Raw genomic sequence first — 22,298 nt, 5'->3', positions numbered from 1 at the left:
TGTTAAATAAAAATGATCTCAATTTTGTAAAGTAAATATATGTATATACGAATAGAAAAAAGTCTGAAGGAACCTCCTGAGAATGTTAATAAGAATTATTTCTAGGGGTGCCTGGGTGGTTCAGTCGTTAAGCACCTGCCTTCGGCTCAGGTCATGATCCCAGGGTCCTGGGATTGAGCCCCACATCAGGCTCCCTGCTCAGCGAGAAACCTGCTTCTCCCTCCCCCACTCCCCCTGCTTGTGTTCCCTCTCTCCTCTCTCGCTGTGTCTCTCTCTGTCAAATAAATAAATAAAATCTTTAAAAAAAAAAAGAATTATTTCTAGTCAGTGGAATTCAAGGTTATTTTTATCTCATCTTTTGGTACTTTTTGTATTTCCATTGTTTTTCAATGAATAGATATTCCTTCTGTAAACAGAAGAATTATAAACACAATTTTTAAAAAGACATGTTTTTTGGTGCTTAACAGTTTGGGATTAGGTAAAGGCAATAATAAGGTATAGTCCCAAATAGTCTTAAAATTGGAAAAAGGGAAAAACAAAACTGAACAATTCTTTCAGGAACACCTGGTCCTCTTGTCTAGCATATTCTCTGGTCTTCCTGTGTCCCTTTCCTTCCAGAACAATTTCATCTGTGCTTCTTTTTCTTTTTCTTTGTGTGTCATACAGTCGTTAAGCACTTTAAAATCTATTTTCAGGTGACATAAAGAGGTGTTTAATAAACGCTGCTCAACTCTGATAGGGGTGAGGTCATGGTCCCAGTTGGTTCAAGGCCAGGTGCAGGTTAGAAGTTCAGAAGCAGTCATCAGTGGCCCTTGTGGAGGGAAGGGGCAGTGGCTAGGGGCGGTTTCAAGTGACCACAGCCAGATAAAGGAGGTCTTAAAGGTAGTAAGTTAGGAAGATGAGGGATCTATATAAACCATGATGGAAGAGAAATGATACAAAAACATTTTTATTCAAATTCATTAAACTGAGTCAGGAAATGGAATTGATGTTTGTGTGGACATATGTGTATTTTTACCAGAATGGATGTTCTACTGAGGGCTGGGGTAATGGGGGAAATTTATGCAGTAATTATTACTAAGCAATATAATCTTCCACCTGTGCAAACCAACTTAATCAAAACTGAACACCAGTCTATATTTCATTAGTTCCAAAATATTTTTTATACCTCATAATAATATGATAATCACTAGCATTTCCTGAGTATTTACCATAAATTAGGCACAGTGACATGATCATTATCATAGTGCTTTGGATAATTAACAGCATGATCCCTCAAACTGCTGGTCCAGTTTTAAAGCCTTTATTTCAGCATTGCCCCTCCGCGCTGCACCCCCACCACCCCGGCCCACTCTCTCACAGAAGATAAAAGATGAGGACTTTTTTAGGGCGCCTGGCTGGCTCAGTCGGTAGAGCATGCGACTCTTGATCTCACGGTCATGAGTTCAAGCCCCACACTGGGTGTGGAGCCTACTTAAAAAAAAAAAAGAGAGATGAAAATTATTTTTAAAGTGAACTTGTTCCACATTTCACATAGAGTCAAAAGTGACATAGTGCACAAAACTATTTTCATTGTATTTGTTACAATAAATCGTATATTCCAAATTCAATCAGCTGGACAAAATAAAAGGGCAGCGTTGCTAGATCTCAATGTGGCCGAGTGATAGCTGATCTGTCTATGGTCCAGGAAAAAAAGTTTTGCCCTCACTTAAGGCTGATCTCCTTGGGGGGTTGTCTAGATGCATTTTTATCATTATTTTACTGTACCTTTGGCTGTTTAAAAGTAGGAGAAAAGTTAATTATGATAAAGAATTCAATCTCTTTGAAATTGTAACAGTATTCATTCACTTCAGGGGCAATGAGACACTTAGTAAAATTAGCACTGCCAGGACTCTCAGGCTTTGTCATGGTGCTAAAGATTAGGCAGCAGGGAATGGTGCTGAGGAAGTGCTGGGACCAAAAGGGACACCAAACTATGCAAGAGCCCCTCCACGCAGGTCACACACACTGATGTTCTTGTTACAAGTTCTTGTATAGTTACATAGTTTACACAAAAATAGTTATTTTACCAAATGCATTCAAGCTAACGTCTGTCAAGAGGTTTTGACATGGGGAAAAGATAGTTTGGCTACTTTTCTCAGCATATCTATGTCCACTGTAGCATTTTGAAATTCCTATGGATTGTGATAGTGACTGCCAGAATTCATAAGCCAGCACCATGACTCAACAGAAAGACAGAAAAAAAAAATCCTGTCTCTTTTTTTCTGTTCGTAGCTTGATAACGAAGTTGAAAAGGCAGCAAATCTTGTCATTGGCAACTGGAATCAACAAATCAAGGCAAGTATACATATGAATGTCATTTATGTAAACTCAGTTTTTCGGTCTGAGCCTTTTTGCTTTTGCACGAATGTGATCCTGTGTTTTAGTGTTAGTATATCTAAGCGCTAACTGAAGAGAAAAATGTTTCCTCCCTGAATTATTGTATAGATCTATCTTTCAACTAAACCACTAGAAGAGCAGGGCTCGGAATATGGTTATTATTTATAGCTAACAGCCATAGCATTTATTGTGTGGCAAATGCTATGTATTTATATATTCAATCATTGCAACAACACCCCCCCCCCAAAAAAAAAGCAAACCAATATGGTATGTCCCATTTGACAGATGGGTGGGGGAAACTGAGACACAGAGAGGTAAATAATTTGCCTAAGGCTGGTTGTGTTGAACCAAGACTGTTATAAGTCATTGCTCTTACCCATTCCACTACACTGACTGCCTCTCTGTGTAATCTGTAGCTTAGGGCAAGTGACAAATACTGTCTGAGTTTTGGATTTATCATTTGTAGAAGGGCATTCGTGATCTCTGTCTCACTAGTGAGAGGAGTGCCGTGCGGGGCGAGGAGCCATGTGTAAAGGGGAAGACATATACTGAGTCCACAAATACGTGTGGTCCACTTCCTGTACTCCACTCTGTACAAGGACATGGTTCCTATTTGCGAGTAATTTAAAATGTAGTTGGCCAGCTAACATATGTGCAGGAAACAGTAAATGAATTCCAAGGAGAGGAATTATGATCTGGTGTGAGAATTTAGAGTATATCATTATAGGTTCTTACGCAGAGAGAATAACAGATGGAACCCATATATATGTAGAGAAGATAATTCTAGAACAATCCAGCTTAGGGGGAATTCAACTTGAAAGAACTACAAACCAGTGGAGAGGGAATCTGTGAAGAAAACCCAGTGATCCCCTTTGAGAGAACTTGTGCTCCAAAAGCTGAACTTCCTTTTCCTCTCCACAGTATCAGTACCCAAAGAGAACTTTTCCCAGGAGACAGCGGCTAGTGGCAAATAACCAGAGAGATCCCTCAAAAATAGGCAGCCCCAACTCAGTCCTCATTGTTGCCTTTGAAGCTCCTGCTGAAATCAAGGACTCCATAAGACCAAAGGCATTAATAAGAAATGTTTGAGATAAATGAATTTCTATACCTGCAATAGTAGTACTGGTAAAAGAATGCTCATGAGAATCATTTTTATCATAAATGTTTAAAAGTCTCATAATCAGTGTCCAGTCATTTGTTTTAGTTTTGTTCTTGATTTTATGAGCTGTCTTAAACAGAATTTGTTTGTTTGTTTTTTTTAAGTTGGTTCCACATCCAGTGTGGAGCCCAACGTGGGGCTTGAACTCACAACTCTGAGATCAAGACCTGAGCTGAGATCAAGAATCAGATGCTTAAATGACTGAGCCACACAGACACCCCAAACGGAATTTGTTTTTTATAATCCATTCTCTAAATATTCAGCCTTCACAGGAAATTCAATATAACGGACGAAAAGAGAGAAACCGTGCTAGGCATGTATAATTGCTTTCCAGAACAAAAAAAGCATCTTTTATTCTTTCCCAGTTTCCACCAAGTAGTTTTTCTAAATAAAATGATTTTCTTTTTTTATGAAGAGTGACATAGAAATTGGAGAACATAAAATTCTTGAGCTCTAATAATTTTCTCCCCAGTTACAATTGAAGTTTTCAGCATGTCAGTAATGAAGTTCGGTCTATTTGGGAGACAGAAATGGAAGCCTTTTAAAGGACCCAAAGTTCTTCCCTCATGCTCTCATTTCTCCATGGGCTTGTGACTGACTAGAGGCAGAGAAAGAGGGTCAGTGAGCTTCCTGTTCCTTGAATTCCCTTTTGCAGAGGCTTCATAGGTTGAGAGACATTCGGAAGGCTTTGCCTCTGATTCCTAAAGAGAGAGGGAACTGAACTTTTCCCTTCATTACCCGGTTTTGCAGTCCTTATGACATTGAGGTGCAAAACTAAACAGTCTGTCAATCAATCCAGTTCCTGAACAGGCTGGATCCAACTCAAACCAAGTTCTGTTTTCTCATTTTATGGAATGGAACATCATCTGGAACATCATCTTCTGCCAAGTTGAAACCGGGTAGAATAGGAAATGATCACCTGGGTCATAACCCACTTTGAGGTTTGAGGCATCAACAGAGTAGGAGGATTTGAATGTACTTCTTCCTTCCCAACCCCCCGCTCCTCACCGCCAGTACAGGCCATTTCACAAGATGCCAGGCAAATGCCCACCTCTGAAGCCTTTGCATCAGGTGCAAAATTGCCCCTTTGCTGTAAGTTTTAAGAGAGCATCTTAAAATGACCTCAGTTGTGGCCCAGGTTGATTTAAAAGAATGATGCAGGCGGTCTTCCATGTCTGCTGTGATGATTTTGTGGTAAAACCATTCCTGTCATGTTGCTAGCTAGAACAATGTTTTGGAGGCTTGCGGGCCTTTGTGATTTGGAAAAATGTATAACCCTCTTGAATGTACTCAATATAATGAAAAAATATACAGTGGTTTCAGGGCAAAATGTTAGCCACTGTGATATTCCAGGCAGATTTTGTGGTGAGGGCAGAAATGAAGAACTAAAATTGCACAATCATTTAAGCTAGCACATGAACATAACTTGTTCCAGAACGGAAGAATTTTTCTCTTGATATCTGATTCTCATCCATTTTTGCTTTTTTGTATGTTTTTGACTCTAGGCCAAGAAGAAATTAATGATTAGTACCAAGAAGCATGAGGCACTTTCCCATCTTGTAGAAAGCTCCAGGCAAACTGTGACTAAGAAGGAGAAGCAGAAGGTAACCTGTCATGGCCGGCTACATGCATGTGGCTTGGAGAAGGATGGATTTCCTACTCTGAGCTATGAACACAAGAGAACTGGCTGACTCCCTGCTCTGTGTGGGGGTCTCTGCAGAGCTGTCATGTGGCAGAGCATGAGAGGGATTCTAAATCATTCCTGGTCCACATATTTTTTTTTTTTTTTTATTTGACAGAGAGAGAGATAGCGAGAGCAGGAACACAAGCAGGGGGAGTGGGAGAGGGAGAAGCAGGCTTCCTGCTGAGCAGGAAGCCCGATGTGGGACTCGATCCCAGGACCCTGGGATCATGACCTGAGCCGAAGGCAGATGCTTAACGACTGAGCCACCCAGGCGCCCGGTCCACATATATTTCTAAAAGGTATTATTGACAGATGAAACATTAGACCAAGGGTGTCCAAATTTTTCCATAGGGACCCTATTACATATCTCTCAGCACAAGTAAGTAAAAAATATATGTACATATATAATGAATTATATCATGTACTTTACCAATACTGTATACCATATGTAGCACTTTATATATTATACTAATATGCTATGAACATTATAAAACATAAAAAAGTGTTTGAGGGATGAGATAGAGACGAAATAATATTTTAAATGATTAGCTAACCACGATGCCTTCATGTGATCACTGAGTGACATTTCTAGGCAAAATTTACACTTGAGCAAGGTTCAGCCTTAACCGTAGTAAATGTGAATTCATATTTCTAATAGTCCTCTTGATAATTTTAAACTTTCTGGTTAACTTCTTTTCAGATTTCACCAGATCATCCCAGTTTTTGCCTTTCCTGTGGGTGATGATGTACTTATAACCAGGAGCAGGAGAAGGCATCAGCTCTGACATTTTCTTGTGGCTTTCTTGTGCTTACATTGGCAGTACTAATGTCAATCTACATCTCAGCAGAAATCTTTTTGAGACAAACAAAATTTGTTAATTTTGTGTGTGTAACCTAATTAAAGCTAGAAGAAATATCTGTAAATCCCCGTGCCCCAGACACATGCGAATGGCCACGTGTCCCAGGACACTGAAAGTGAAGACATTTGTGAGGGCCCATGTCAGCTTCTTAGGTTCTAAAATCCCCGCTCTCCCTCCAGAGCACATAACTGTCCATGGGTGGGCACCAGTGTCGACTCATATGTTAAATAAGAGTAAGCTTGCTAAACGTGTCTAGGCAAAAAGGAACACAAATAATGTTGGAGATATGATAGATTATCTCACACATCTCGTGTGGTATGTGCTCCAAATTGGAAAACTCTGAAATAATCAGTATCTTCCCCGAAAGATGAAGTCCCCCTAAGGAAATGCAGGCCACACCCCCACAACCCAAAACATTCTTAAAAGAAAAAGAAAATCGTCATTGCAAGTAAAGCTGTCATTTCATCTGAAGAAACTATGAGTCGAATAACTTAAATTCATTGTTAGCAAGATTTGACAACGTTCTTATTTCTTCACCTGTCAATTTTCCCAGTTTGAAATGATCATAACAAGTATTGAATGATGAAGCAGCAAAACCACAGTGTGCTACAATGCTGAGCCCCGGCGCCAGGCACAGGCTTTGGGAGCCCTCATTAAAAGCTATTCTTTATTGATGTCAAGCAATAACAAAGAGAAAAGCATCAGGCGGCTAAATGGTGGATTTCCTCTTCCTTCCCTCATTAGCATCTTCCCTGGGAGGTCGAAGCCCATGGTCTTCTTCTGCCCTCCTCCGACTGATTCTGTAACCACAGAACATTGGCTGTCATTATATCAAAATCCCTATCATCTTCATTGCTTTACCTGGTAGCTTTCTTCTTCTTCTTCTTCTTCCTTTTTTTAGTCCTAAGGCTAACCACCTAAGGCAGCATTCCTTTTTTGCGTCTCACAGAGAAGTGCCCATCATCTCCAACCTGAACAGAGCGAGCTCTGCCCTGCTCAGCAGATCTTTCTGTTTTCCCGCTCAGCAGTCCTTGTTCTCAGCAGAAGCTGATCTAATCTCCATTCTTCTCACACCTCCATCCTCACCACCCACTCTCAGCAGACTATCTTGGCTCCTTCCTCACAGTAAATAGAAGTTGGCTCGGCCACCTGCCTACCAAAGTCATATGTGCAAAGAATGGGACAGGCTAATCTTCATTGTGTGCTTGGAGTCCCAGCCCATCCTGCCTCTCAGAGATCCTTCTCTTGATTATTTCCCTTTCGCCTGTATCTTGGACATACCCCTCTCTAATAGTTGCTTCTCATCAGTCAACATGTCCCTCCCCACCCCATCTTGTGAGAATAGGAAGAGTCAGGGAGACACCTCTCCATGGCCCTATTTCTGTTCCTCTCCAGATTTTATCATCTCTCCTTCTTGTACAGTAAGATTTATTGAAAGGGTTTTCTGTGCTCTGTCTCCATTTCCTCACCTCCTGTTCCCTCCTCGATCCACACCAATCAAGCTTTCCCCACCATTCTACGAAGAGTGTTCTTGCTTGGAAAACATGTCATCCTTCTTGCTAAAGCCAGTGCGCACTTTCCAGTTCTTATCTTACTTAACTTCTTGGAAGCATTAAGCATTGTTGACATCCTCCTTCTAGAAAATTCTCTTCTTTTAACTTCAGCAACACCTTACTCTTTTGGTTTTTCTTTCTGGCAATTTTTTCTTAAACTCTTTTATGGACTTCTCCTTTTTGCCTGACCTTTATATATCGCTTTTCCTGATGATTTCTCTCCTGGGATTCATTCTGTTTTATGCAGCATTGTATTTCCAGTGTCCAACACATTATTCTCAAAATCAGGGACTCACTATATAACCAGTACTCAATAAATATACTCTCAAGGCTTCCACCACCATATCCAGGCTGATAATACCCCAATTTATGTCTCCAGCCCCACCAGTCTCTGAGCTGCCTCCTAGCACCTCAAACTCAACATCCAAGATTGGAACCATCACTTCCCTCTACCAAAAATATTCTTTTATTCCTGTGTTTTCTAGATCTTTGAATATTACCATGTAACATATCCTCATGGTTCTACCTCCTAAACAAAATACTTCCTGAATTTTGCTACTTGTGTCTCCACCCCCCACCCCCCACCCCCCACCCCACTCTATCACAGGCCGCCATCACCATTGCTTGCAGCTCTCTGGCAGACTGGTCTCCTGGCTTTCAATGTTGTCTTCTTCTATCTCCTCCTTATCTACAAGCCCACCTGACTTTTCTGAAACTTGAATGTGAGCATATCATTCTCCTTTTAAAGGCCGTCAGAGGCTTCCTGGTGACCTCAAATAAAGTCTAAACTCCTTTATGTGGCCCTAAAGACCCTCCCTGACTTGACCCTTGCCTAACTTTTCAGTATTATTGCTCTTCTCTCTCAAACTGTGTGCTCCAACCTCTCCAAAAATTTTGTCGGTATCCTGTTATGCCATTTCACCTCACTAATTATTACTCCCATTTTAGCTTTATTCACACAGGGTCGTTTCTGTGAGTACCCATTGTATGCCCAGGCTTAGCTTACGTGTCATTTTAATTCCAAGTTTGGTTTAGGTGTCCCTCTTGGTGCCCCAGTGATACCTAATATTTGTATCATTCTGGGATCTATCACACAGAATAGTGATGGCCCCGTGGGTCTCTGACTAGAGGGGGAGACTATCTAGTTTACTTTTCTAGTTCCAGAGCCTAGTACATGGCGCACTGTGGCACTCAATAGATGTTTGATGAATAAATGAATGATATGTTTGTTCCAAGAGAAAGAAAAGAAAAAGCATTCAATATTTGACAAATTTTATAAAGTTTTCTGAGAATTTCCTTAAATAAGAATATAAAAGTCAACCGTTCTTCTTTTATATCTATTTGGGGTTATTTGTTGTAAATTTGCTAAACAGAAACTTCTAGTCAATATAGCTCTGTAGTGTAGGCTGATGTGAGCAGTCATCTCAAAAGTGACTGCATTCTCGTTGCTGGGGGTGTGAGCATCTCAATAAGAATCTAAGGATGATGATTTAGCAAAGTATAGCCATGGCACACTTTCAGCTTTTTCACTATATTGTTATCAGGTTGAAATTCACGAGCTCATGTTTCCACAGATAAATGCGTTTCATTACACTTGATACACAAAACCAAATGTGTCCTGTGTAAGTCATACATCAGAGCCAAGGGACAATTGAATGGCTAGCATATCAATTGAAATAATAAATGAGTGGTGTTAATATTCACCATTTTGGATGAATGTTCTTCATTACTAAAACATTAGTCAAAATGTCCTTAAGCATAAAGAAGGTCATTTTTAAAAGCCTTTGTCTCTGTCCTTGAAACTCCTAAACTGCTTACGTCAGAGGGATCTTTGGTCTTCCTTGAACTGTGCTTTGAGGACCATTTGCATCAGAATCACCCTGAGAGGTAGTGAAATTCAGATTTCCCAACCCCATTATAGAACTACTGGATTGGTATTGCTACCTGTGGGACCCTGAAAATCTGCAATTTTATAAGCACCCAGGTCCTTCCTAAACATATTCAAGTTTGAGAACAATTCATGTAATACAACTTCCTTTGTCCCCAAAGATGTGAAATTACTTGTCTGAGCATTTTGAGAATGAATTTCAGCTACCCTGGTGCAGAGAGTTTTGTTATCACTCTGATTTTCCAGAAGGCTTCACAATCAGAATGGCCACTTTTGGTGGCTGGCAAGTGGGGGCTCCTTGTGAAGGAACAGATCACTGGGGAGCAGGATGAGTGGGAGGCACCTGGCTAGCAGTCCCCAACTTGTAGTCAACATTGGCCTGTGCCTCGAGCTTTTCACCAGTGAGCCAGTTCTAAACTTACGTGCCTGCACAATCTTCACCTGTCCTTGCCAAGAAATGCTGGGACACGGAGCATTAGTAGATTACAGTCTGGAGCTGGAGGTTCCTAATCTGCGCTTGCTTCCCCTCACCTGTCATTTGGACTCTTCCTTGATTGGATGAACATGGGCACATCACGTCACACTTAAGGACCTCAATTTCCTCATGTGAACAATTGAAGGAATCACACCGACAGACCAGTAGGTTTCCTTTCAGCTCTGGTATGCCTTTTCTCTGAGAAAGATCTTTGGTTTTGTCATCTAGAGCTACTGCGGCTGACTTCCACTGGGAGATGGGAACTGTATGGTTGGGTTGTATGTATCCTTTACCTGGGATCACCAAGGGCTTTGATAAATGTGTTAAGGAATATATGACACTGATGTTTTCCTTTAGCTCCTCAGTAAACTGAAAAAATCGACGGAGAAGTTGGCAAAAGAAGATGAAAATTACTACCAAAAAAACCTGGCTGGCTGTGCTACCAGACTCAAGTGGGAAAACACACTGGAAAATTGCTACCAGGTGAGTCCTGGGCTCGCATTTTTCTCTTCTTCCAGGGAGCTTGGTGAGGCCTTGAAAAGGAAGGTCAGATCTGTAATTACATGACCTGATGAGCTCTGTCCTTGGCAATGACCCTCACTCCTGTGATTTTAGACAAACCACCTGACTTCCAATCGTTTCCATTTCTCCATGGATCCAATAACCAGTGCATATTTACTGAGGAGCTGTGGCCAGATTCTAATTCTCAACAGCCACGATAGCACGCAGCTAACTTCAAAGAGTGCTGTCGAAGTGAAGTGTAATTAAGGCTTGAGTATTTGGCACTCAGAAAGGAGTTTTAGGCCCGAGAGCTGATTTGTACAGTAATCGCTTATGGAGTTCCTTTGTCTGTGGGGCTTTGTGTTGGGCCCTGGAGCAATGATTAAAGAGGACCACCTCAACCTGGGAGGTGTAAGCTCAGCAGCAAAGAAGATGTATAAGGAAAGAATTGTGGCAAATCATCCGATAAAACTTAAAAAGTATGAACAAGCAGATCACAAAAGGGAAAATCAAAATCACCAATAAACATATGAAGAGACGCTCACTCACCTGGCAAAGATTAAAAAGTGGCGATATCACGTTTTGCTAAACAAGAATTGCTGGGAAACAAGAATTCTTATACCTCTCTAGTGAGAATAACTCGATTGTATCTAGTAAAACTGAAATGCGCATGTATTTACAACCTGGCAGGTCCCCTCTTAGGCGTCTATCTGGTATACACCTGTATACTAAGGGTGATGTATAACAATGTTTATTGCAGAATTGTTTATAACTGCAGGATGGGAAAAAATTGTACACAATCCTCATACCTATCAATAGAGGAATTACTCTTAAAATGTACTCTAATTTAGAAAGTAGACTGATATCTAGCAATAAATATTAATTAAAACTATATTTAAACACAAATTAGGGCCACCTGAGTGGCTCAGTCTCTGCTCAGCAGGGAGCCTGCTTCTCCCACTCCCTCTGCCCCTCCCCTCCACTCGTGCTTTCTCTCTGGCTCTCTCTCTCTCAAATAAATAAATAAAATCTTAAAAAAAAAAACACACACACACACACACACAAATTAACCTCAAAAACATGATGTCGAAGAAAAGAAACCTGCTATTTATACACTTTATGTAAATTAAAGCATTAAAAAACTCACACCCCAAACTACAGTGAGTTTTTATGTGTGTGTTTGTAAACTCATACATATAGATTGAATCTATGTTGTAGGAGGAAAAAGGTGGGAATTCAACAGAGCTGCACAGCCACACGGCTTGTGCACAGGCTGGCAGAGGACAAAACAAACCGGGGCCCAAAAGTTACTCCAACTACTATCTATCTGAATAGCGTAGCCCTCTATTTTTTAAGTCAACATAAATCTGACCAACTTAAATAATGTTCAACTCTAGGTGCTAAGAACATGAATGTTTTGGTTTCTTTTTTCCCCACATTTTAAGTTAAAAAAAATGCTTAAAGGAAGGTACAATTGCAAAAAGAGGCAATCAAGATGCAATTTGATAAGCACAGTAATGTGTGAATGATACAGGTGCTGCTTAGGGACAGGCTCGGTGCTGAGTACACTCGCTACATTATATTTTGTGTTCATCACAACATCATGAAGAGGTCATCATTTTATTCCCAATTTATAGTGAGAGAGTGGAGACGTGCAGGTACTTGCCCAAGACGGCAACGGGATTCAACCTAGCAGTCTATGCCACGGACTTGACCTCAGCTCTCTGCTTCTGCGCTAACAGGAGCTGGACAAGCAGAAATCGAAGGGCCGCAGTTAATCTCTTGCTGTTCCCCTTTCAAGACAGGATAGAGGCAGAGGTGGGGAAGAACAGGGAAATTAAAGGAGAGATGAAAACTAGGCCAAAGAGAGGAAGAAATGAGGATAAACCTTTTTTTAATTTATGCCAGCAAACGTAGGGTCTTGGTACCCTCCTTGCTTCTGCTGGTTTTAGATGAAGAGGACGAGAAAGGGCCAAGGATTTAATTTCCAACTTGGTCCATCTGAAACCTGGCTCTCCAACCTGGCCTTTGGTCTTGCCTCACCCCCTGGGACTCCTCAGTGAGGCTGTGGCTTTTCCACAGAGGCTGGCTTCCTGGGAAGCCCTGTTAGATTATGAGAGAGAAATTGCTGTTCCCATTCCATCCTCCAGACACCCTTCAAAGGCCATGAGAAAAATACTTAACCTCCATGTCTGCATCCTTCTCACTTCTCTACATCACAGCAATGGGGGATAAGTATGGTTCCTACTCGTATGGCTGCCACCATGTCTGGGGTAGCTGACATCCAGCTGCCTTCAAAATGCCTTAGGTATCGCTATTACCAACTCCTTTCTCAGAGGCTCTTACTAGGTCTCTCTTTCCTTCTTCTCAGTTTTCTTTTTTCCTGTTAGGGTTCTCCTATACCTTTCCTCCGGACCCACTCCCCTCTCAGCAGCCCCAACTTTTATATTAAAACATCATGGAAATTACCTTTTTTTGTTTATAAAGTCTCCCTGATGGTGACAAGATATACATTTATCTCTATTTGAAATGATGTCTTTGCAGACAAATAAAAGCACAGACTCTTAACTATAGAGAACAAACTGGTGGTTGCCTGAAGGGAGGTGAGTGGGGGGGGCATGGGTGAAATAGACAAAGGGGATTAAGAGGACACTGGTCATGATGTGCACTGAGTAATATATAGAATCATTGAATCATAATATTGTATACTTGATACTAGTATAACACTGTATGTTAATTATACTTGAAGTTTCTAAAAAAATCTATTTCAACTCAGCTTTAAAAATATTTAAAACCCTAAGTTTTTTTATTAGAATCCAAGTCACATGGGGAATCTACTCAAAATCCAAATCTCCATAAGGAAAAGAAAGATTTCCTTTCACCCTTCTTGTATCCTGGTTTATTGTTACCACCATGCCAGAGGCCACCAATATTGTGCCACCTCTCCCTTTCAGTTCTCACACATCCTCTTACCTCAGCTCCCTTAGAGCTACCTTCTGCCTCCCAAGTGCATGCCCGGCCCTGCAGACCCAGTTGAGACTGCTTCTGCCGAGTCATCCTTGCCTGGCCCTAACCAAGAACGATTCCTTTACTTCATATTCCCTTGGCTTGTATACACTGGGTCTGCACCACCAAGTCGCTGACTCACATCTTATACTGTGTGTTCTAGATCATCTATTATATACAAACTCAGAAGTAGAATGTTATATTCATGAAGACACATAACAGAAGAGGGCTGAACTGAATTAAAGGGGAATTTTGTTATAAGTGTGCAAGGTGGAAATGTGAGGAGGGTTGTTCAGTTTCCTTTTTCCCTCCGTTCTCCCAGGACCATTCTTCTGTAGAAATGGGGTATAAGAATTCATTGAAATGTCCTATAATGTATCCTCTTACCCCTTCTTCCTCTCCAAATTGGATTTATAAATTCTTTCAGAGAACATTCGTTGAACTGCATTCAAGGCAGTTTCCTAGATACTAAGAAACGTCAAGTTTCAAGTGAGGCTATGAAGTAATAAAACCAATTCCACAAACCACATGTTAATTAGTCTTACTATTCATAATCATACCATGCTCAAGTCACCTTTCCTACCTTCCAAGAACAAACAATTCAGTTGGCAGAAATAATCTATAATATATTTTGAAAAACAATAGCCATGCTACTAAGAATTACCAAGAGCCAAATGTTTGGTTCCAACAGTAAGTACTCAAGGAATTATTTTAGAGAGGCATTTGCAATAAATGTCAAGAGCGTTAAAAATGTTCACCTTCTCAACAGTGTTCTTCATCTGAACCACAGAACACAGAAAATAATCTGAGTGATTGTTCTCACAGTACCCCCAAGGTGGGTAGTGACTGTACCTCTTTAGATGCAGGCAGGGAGAGGGTGACTTATAGGGCCTACAACGGCTGCCTCAGGACAGAAGGGCTTGGCTCTTTCCCAGAGCCCGCGGTGAAAAACATAATTTTCCTTCTATAAATCCATCTTGAGGAAATAGCTGAAAAACAAAGCAATTTCTGTTCAAAATACATAAAAAGCAAAAGGAAGGAAACAATTCAAATGGCTAACCTTAAGGGGATGAGTAAATGAATCAAATGCACTGTATGCAATCTCACACAGTGGACTGTATTAAATGGTGTTTCTGGAGACGAACATGAGAAACCACTCTTGTATAACATTACGTGAAAAAACAGGATACAAATTTGAATAATTTGCTAGGTAACTAGAAAAATAAAATCGTACAGACACGCATACCTAGGACTGAAATACATCAGAATGCTAATGGGTTAGCTCTGGGTGGAAGGATCATAAATAATTTTAAAATTAGATTTTTTTGTGGCCCTTTATAGTCCCAGGACAATGTCTCCAAGCAGCTAGCATGCTTGTTAAAATTCCGATTCCTGAGCACCTCCCTAAATGGGATGAATCAGAACCTCTGAATGATCTTAGGAAGGTGTCTAGGTGATTGCTAAGCATGCTAAAATTTGAGAGTTCTTGCTCTAGAAAGAACATATTTCTTTGATCAGTTTTATTTAAGCAATTTAGATGAAAATGAAGTCCTTCCAAACTCCTTGAGTGGTACAGACCAGAAGACCAGGACAACGGGACTGAAAACAATGAAGAGTGTGATTTACCATGGTGCCTGGGCCCCAACCAGGCTCCAGATCTGCTGTTCCTGCTTAACTCTGACCACGCTCTCATATGTGTGCTATCATAAAGACACAGGAGGACAGTTTTAGGTCCTCCAGAGTATTTTGCTTCTCTACTGTCTATTTTATTCAAAAGAACAAGATAATAGAAAGCAATAATTCACTAAATGAGATCTGGATTTCCCCTTTGCACAGTGGAATTTATCTCTGCCTCTTTTCATGAGCAAACATAGATCATTTTAATGATTTCCCTGAAATGTAATTAAAATCTCTTAACCATTACCATCTCCACCAAGAGATACTGGTGATTCTAGTCTCAGATTGATGCTGATGGCTCAGCTCGTGTCAAAATAAGGAAACAGCTGCTTACTAGGATACAATGTGTTCCTAAAACCTGGCCTAAAATTTCATAATTTCAAAGCTGATCGGACTTTGGGGTCCTGCTCTTGTCAAATAGTCTGAATGCATTTCCAAGATATGGACATGGGTTTTACTGGGCTTCACACTCCTTCTCTAGAACTCACAGACGCTGGGACCCCTGGGTGGCTCAGTCGGTTAAGCGTCTGCCTTTGGCTCAGATCATGATCCCAGGGTCCTGGGATCGAGTCCCACATCGGGCTCCCTGCTCAGTGGGGAGCCTGCTGCTCCCCCTGCTTGTGCTCTCTCTCTCTCTCTCTCTCTCTGACAAACAAATAAAATCTTAAAAAAAGAGAAAAAAAGGAACTCACAGATGCTTTTCAAATGATCTCTTTTCTCCCCTTTCTTTGTGAAGGTCAGGTAACCAATAACATCAGCCTATATGCCTTTTGGGCCAAAACAGTCTGGGAAAATTATGTGAGTTAAACCAGTCCTAAATGAGGATAAACAGGACATTCACCAGATCACAATCCTGTCCTGGGCATCGGCCCCACTGCAGCCTGGAAATGAGATCATCAGAAGGCACTAACCTGACCGTTCCTGCAGGCTTTCTTGGGGTGCGTCAGAGCCTGGCTGGGTGCCTTTAGTTTTGCACAACAACTGGCTCATTTTCTGTCATTTTCCATCCTTTTCAGAGCATCCTGGAACTGGAGAAGGAAAGAATTAAACTTTTATACAATAACTTGAACCAATACACCCAACATATTTCTGTTTTTGGCCAAACTCTGACCACAGTGAGTAGTAAAGATTTCTCTATTTCTGATGCGCATGGTAAGAACTGGCAGGAAACATTCTTCAGCAACCCTGTTCTGCTTTCTTGGCATTGCAGTGCCACACGCAGATTCACTGTGCCATCAGCAAGATAGATGTGGAAAAAGATACCCAGGCTGTCATGGAAGAAACTGCAGTTTCATCCACAGAAAATAAATCCGAGTTCCTATTAACCGATTACTTTGTAAGTATGGAATGGAAGGAAGTCCCATTGATGGGGAACCCCATTCACAGGCTAAGGGATGCATTTGGAAAAACATTGAGAGCAATCGTAAAGGAAATATCTTGTTTTATGAATGAAAATATTGATTTTTTTCATAGTCTGTATAAATAAAAGAAAAGGATGTGGTTTATAAACTGGGCAATAGAAATAAGTCTTTGGTGTCCTCTGGAAGGGAAGAAAGTCAAACGGGATTCTAGACTGAGTCTTTATGCTCAGTCTTCTAGAGTAATCCCAGGCAGACGTGTTTCAGGACCTGTAAATAATCACTGTATATCATATCGGTTGTCTATTGCTGCATAACAATTACCCCCAAACTTAGCAGGTTAAAACAAGCATTTATCATCTCACAGTTTCTGTGGGCCAGGAGTCCAGGTGTGGCTTCCCTGGGTGCCTCTGAGTCCCTCACAAGGCTGCCATCAATGTGTCAGCCAGAAGTGCAGACATGCCAAGGCTCTCCTGGGAGATGACCTGCTTCTGAACTTACCCACGTGGCAGATGGCAGGCCTCTGGTCCCCCCCGCCCCCCAGTCTGGTGGCTGCAGATACCAGCTCCTTGCCATGCAGGCTCTCTCCACCTGTGGGGAGTTCACGATAGGCCAGCCTGCTTCCCCTAGAAGCTAGTGATCCGAAAGAGACAGAGCTAGTGTCCATCTTGGACACTAGTAGTGTCCAAGTAGTCTTTATAAGCTAATCTCAGAAGTGACATCTCTTCGTATTCTATTTGTCAGAACCAAGTCTATAAGTGCAGCCCAATAGTTCAAGCGCACGTCAGTAAGTGTACGTGGAAGGGATCGAACAAAGGCAGGACTCCTCGAAGGTGGGAATCATGGTCAACATTCTTCATGGTCCTTGCCTTTGAAAACCTCACACCATACTACAGAAGCTTATTTTGAGGGCATTTGGGTGATTCTACTATTATATGAAACTTGCTAAACACTGATCAGTGTGCCTGGTCACAGCCTAGGCATCTCACTTCTTTGTTATCTGGGGGGAAATTCTTTGTCTTCTTGGGTCACACCTCAAAGATTTTGTTCTCTGCTCCCCTCTTGTTAGTCTTAATTGTAGTGTTCTAGGAACTGATCATTAATTACTGCAATCTGCAGGAAGAATTCCTCTGCTGTATTTCGTCCAGACTTTCAAGGTCCAGATTGAGAAGGTTCATTTCCCCCTGTATGGAGAACTAGCCTACTGGTCATGGCCTCCTATAGGCTTCAAAGTGTAGCTGAAGTCAACATCCCAGGAGTCCTGCGCAGGGAACAAGCGATGAAGGAGGAGGAAAGGCAATTAGATTAGACACAACAGCGGCTCCTGAGCAGCCTTCCCCTCCCCCACCCTCCAAACAGCCATAAGTGGCCACCTATTTCTTGAATTAAATCTTTTTTTCCTACCCTGGCAAAAGTGAAGCGAATTAGCAATAGCAGGGTCTGTTCGAAGCAGAAACAAATGTAGCGATGGAAGTGGAAAGTGAGATTTGATTATAAGCGGAAAGCTCTCGTCTTTTTTTTTTTTTTTCTCTTCCAAATGGCGTAGGCAACCCCTGAGATGGGAAAATGTACAATAAAATATATTTGTTACTTTCTTATAAAAAGCGCCTATTGACTAGCCTGTCAGTAAAATAGGGGTCATTCTCCTTGAAAATGTGAGTAGCCTTCTAGTGAGATGTAGGGAGGCAGCCGTGACTGTTCATCTGTAATTGACATGCCCATGGGAAGTTTTGATTTCTATGGAACAGTCAGGGCCCCAGAGCTAATGACTACATGTCTGTTGTCTAAGAGAATGGACCGTATCTCCAAGTGGGTAAATGGGATTTCCTTAATATCCTCAAAGCAAAACACGCCCAGAATCTGCCCTTACAGACATTGGCAATAAGCATAGACTGGAAATGTACAGGGACTAGGGTAAGACAAGAGAACGATCCAAGTGCAGGTATTGAGGGGCTGGTGATCGGTGTGAAAATATTTGTAAGGTTACCGTGAAGGCCATGCTCAGAAGGTTGCATCTGCAATTTCATCTGCCACCTTCAATATTGATCTTTCTAAAATCTTTGGAAGAGAAGGACGAATTTAAGAAAGTTAAAGGACAGCAGTACTTTCTATCCTTGAGTTGTGCCAGCAGGGATCCACTTCTGGAAATACATTTGTAAACAATAGGCATCCCCAAACAACCCAAATGAAGTCTTGGCCTGGCACCCAGCCGAGCCAGAGCTGGGGTATGATGTGCATTTCTCCAGTGAGGAGCGCCAGAGGGGTGGAGTCAGGCAGCCTTGCAGTTCAGCGCAGGCTGGTTTGGGGGCTGCTGGGCTGCAGGGCAGGGGGTGGGGGTGGGGGCTGGGCATGTGCAGGAGCAGATGGGGAGGAACCCTGGGATTCAGAGGTCCTGGGTTTCAAACTGTTTCTTTTGGGTCTTCATTTATTTCTCTGAGTGTCAGAGGGAAAATGGGGAAAATAAAACCAATCTCATAGAGTTGTTGTAAGAATCACATGTAATAAAGATATCAACTTTTATAATATACAATTCACAATATGTAAGTCAAATATGCTTATCTATACCTTATTATTCCTATCAAGGCTATTCACTCTGCTCTAAATCCTCACGCTGCATGACAATCTATCTAAAGCTAATCTCTCCACCCACTTTCAGGATTCTTGTTTTTCTCCTTCCGTATCAGCAAAGTCCTGACTCCTCTACTTCTGTCTTCAGATGTTAGTGTCCCCTCTTGCCCCACGGGTTCCTGTCCGTCTGCTACACTCCTGTTCAGCCGCCTCCCCACCTGACCCTGACATCTTCATTTTTTTCATTCGACCCTTGAAATAATGGATGTGAAAGCTCAGATATTGTTAACAGTTCTCACATTTTCTATGGCAAAATCCCCTACTTCAACCCGAAAATCTGGCCTAAACTGCCAAGACAACTTTTCCTTCCACGGTGTTTGCTCAAGCAACTGGTGTGTGTGTTTTTCCTGACACCTCCCCTGCAGCCTCCCTCTGTCCTTTCCTTGTGCCATTTCTCCTGCCCTGGATACCCTTTTGCCCTCCTTCCCCTTGACCGAAAAATTCTGGTTAAGTCTTCTAGCCTCCTTGCAACTTCCATGTCCTGGCACTCGCTGAATCACGTGTTCCTGTGTGCACCACTCATGAATGAATGTGGCCTTGAATTGCTAGGTCTCTTAATGTATGCTTCAAGGCCTGACTAAATTATAGACCCATCCTGGGAAGAGCTCGTGTGTTCCCAGTAGCCGGCCAATACAGAACAGAGCACAGCATACATTTGTTCTACTCCTGAGGCAGTCCTGGCTCCCGGCAAACACACCATGCTACATTTGGAGCTTTAAAGGACTCTAACTTGAATCAAGATTAATAGGTAAAGTATCCAATGAATAGATTTACTTATCAAGAAACTATGAAATAACTATAGTAAGGCTCTTTCTCCAACAATAATGTGTTCTTTTTTTTTTTTAAGATTTTATTTATTTGACAGAGAGAGACACAGTGAGAGAGGGAACATAAGCAGGGGGAGTGGGAGAGGGAGAAGCAGGCTTCCCACGGAGCAGGGAGCCCGATGTGGGGCTCGATCCCAGGACCCTGGGATCATGACCTGAGCCGAAGGCAGACGCTTAACGACTGAGCCACCCAGGCGCCCCTCCAACAATAATGTGTTCTATTAAAGAAAGTGCTCAGCTGTGTACGTACAAGTTGTGGACAAGATGTTTTCCTACTAAACAGGTCTAGAACAGATAGGACAATCTGTATAAAACCAAAGGTTATCCTGACTTTATTTTTTTTTTACTTTTTCTTCTGTCAAGTTAATATTAAATACAGTTGTCAGTGAAATTCTCAGTGCAACTAGGAGTAGCAAACCTTACTTCTTCTCCTTAAATTGTCAAGCATCATTTTTTGTCCCTAAAGGAAGAAGATCTTAACAATGCAATGAATAAAGAGCGACAAGAGTCTTCATTAAAGTCAAAACTGTTGAGACTGCAAAAAGATATTGAAAAAGCCTCAAGAGACCAGGAAGGTGTGTAATTATACCTGTGAATGGCCCAATAAGGGAAAGTGTTCTTCCTACTCAGAGGTTTCATTCAGAGGTAGGGTGAGTCCACTTCTGCTAATTGGGGCAAGGATCACCTCATTTAAAGAATCATGTGTCAAAGCTAGTATGTGTGAATAAAGAAAAATGGGAAAGAAGAAAGGAGAGTGCAAACAGATTGAGAATGACATTTTGGTCTATTTGAGAGAGCTAGACAAGCACTGTGTCTCCATTTCCAGAAACAATAGCATTTTGCCGTGTTTCTGAAATTGTCTGGAATGAGGGACAACTCGTTTGGTTTAAAACATGGTAAACCTCCTTGTGCACACAGCTTTTGGTTTCCTTGTTTATTTCTTTTTAAACTATCCTTCTAGATGAGTTAGGGATGTCAGAATGTGAAGCAGCTCTAAAGCGATACGGATAATAAAAACAGCTTGTGATTCTGATCTGTGGAGCTTATTTGACGTGGACCAGAACAACATATTGAAATGTAATCCCTGCTAGGAAATCCAAGAGAGTCAGATGTTTAGAAACTTAACTACCGTAGGGAGGGAGAGCCTAACACTGGGATAGTTTTGGGAACCGACCACAGACTGGGTCCACAAGGAGGATTCAAAAGCTCATCTTGCAAAATAACAATCAAGATTTTTTAAACAGCAGAATTTCTCAACTTTCATTAAATGAAGGTACAGGCCACCCATTCAGTAAAAGTTAGTAGCAACTACAAAGAGAAAGAGCCTCAGGCCCTGGGAAATCCTCCTGGTGTGACTTCTGGGCTCAGGCTCCCCCTGCGCGTGGCCCGTCTCAGTCCCTCCAAGACAGGATGGGCAGTGGTGACCAAAAGGGTGATTTCATTGTCAGGCCTGGAACGCATGCTGAAGTCCTACTCCAGGGACCCCGTCTTCTCGGACGCAGAGAGTCAAAAAATCACAGCAGCCTTGATGGACGAGGTAAATATTGGCAGCATCCACTTTCCTAGATTTAATGATGAAAGAGCTATTTTTAGAATGCTTGTTTTCTGGGCCCATTTGACTTCTGCTTGCCTTTCTTTTCTCATGACATAGAACAATCTAGTCAGAGAGCCTCCTTGACCAGCAGTTTGAGGGATCTGGAAAAATTCAGCTACTTAGACATGTTTGCTTTAGTGTTCTTCCAGGAAACCACTTGTGCCTAAAATAGAATTCCCCAAAATAGAATAATTCCATCAGGGTCTGGAAACCATGTGTACTTTAACCCGGTTAAGAAAGGTGATTAAAAACACAGGGTCTGCATTCAGAAAGGCCTGTATTTGGATCTCGCTCTGCCCTTTCCAGGGACTTGGGACTTTACTTTTCTCAGTACCTACCTCAAAGGGTTATTGTGAGGATAAAGTATTAGCTAGAAAGTGCCAGCCCTGTGCACAGAGGAGAGCCAAAATCCTGGTAACTATGAAGAGTCCATTTTCCATTTGTCCGTCAGCTAACGTCAGGGGCTTCTGAAAATAACAGGAAAAAGGAAAACTGTGGCCGCACAGAAGGAAGAGGGTAGTCTGGGGTGTGTAGCAAAAACTTCTGAGAACAAGGGAAAAACGTTTAGAGGCTGAGGTGGTCTTTGAGGGGAGGGGAGGCGCGTCAGGAGAGGGCAGGGACATCTCTGGGCCTTTTCGCTGAGAGCCTGGCCCACAGCAGCACCCCCCACCCGCCCGGGCTTTTGTGGGGAGCGATGGACAATGTGGCC

At 41.9% G+C, this 22,298-nt stretch overlaps 1 protein-coding gene across 2 annotated transcripts in view; it reads left to right on the top strand.

Moving 5' to 3' along the window:
- Positions 1 to 22,298, top strand: part of NOSTRIN (nitric oxide synthase trafficking) — a 60,974-nt gene that overhangs the window by 31,235 nt on the left and 7,441 nt on the right. For both annotated transcript variants that reach the window (XM_032408674.1, XM_032408683.1), the window contains 7 exons: positions 2,275 to 2,337; positions 5,044 to 5,142; positions 10,356 to 10,481; positions 16,199 to 16,297; positions 16,393 to 16,518; positions 20,462 to 20,570; positions 21,444 to 21,532. In XM_032408674.1, coding sequence (XP_032264565.1) covers positions 2,275 to 2,337; positions 5,044 to 5,142; positions 10,356 to 10,481; positions 16,199 to 16,297; positions 16,393 to 16,518; positions 20,462 to 20,570; positions 21,444 to 21,532 — 711 coding nt within the window. The remainder of the gene's footprint in view (positions 1 to 2,274; positions 2,338 to 5,043; positions 5,143 to 10,355; positions 10,482 to 16,198; positions 16,298 to 16,392; positions 16,519 to 20,461; positions 20,571 to 21,443; positions 21,533 to 22,298) is intronic.

The sequence above is a fragment of the Phoca vitulina genome, unplaced genomic scaffold, assembly GCF_004348235.1.
Source record: "Phoca vitulina isolate PV1807 unplaced genomic scaffold, GSC_HSeal_1.0 scaffold1, whole genome shotgun sequence".
Classification (NCBI taxonomy): domain Eukaryota; kingdom Metazoa; phylum Chordata; class Mammalia; order Carnivora; family Phocidae; genus Phoca; species Phoca vitulina.
This window is presented reverse-complemented; position numbering and strand designations above follow the sequence as displayed.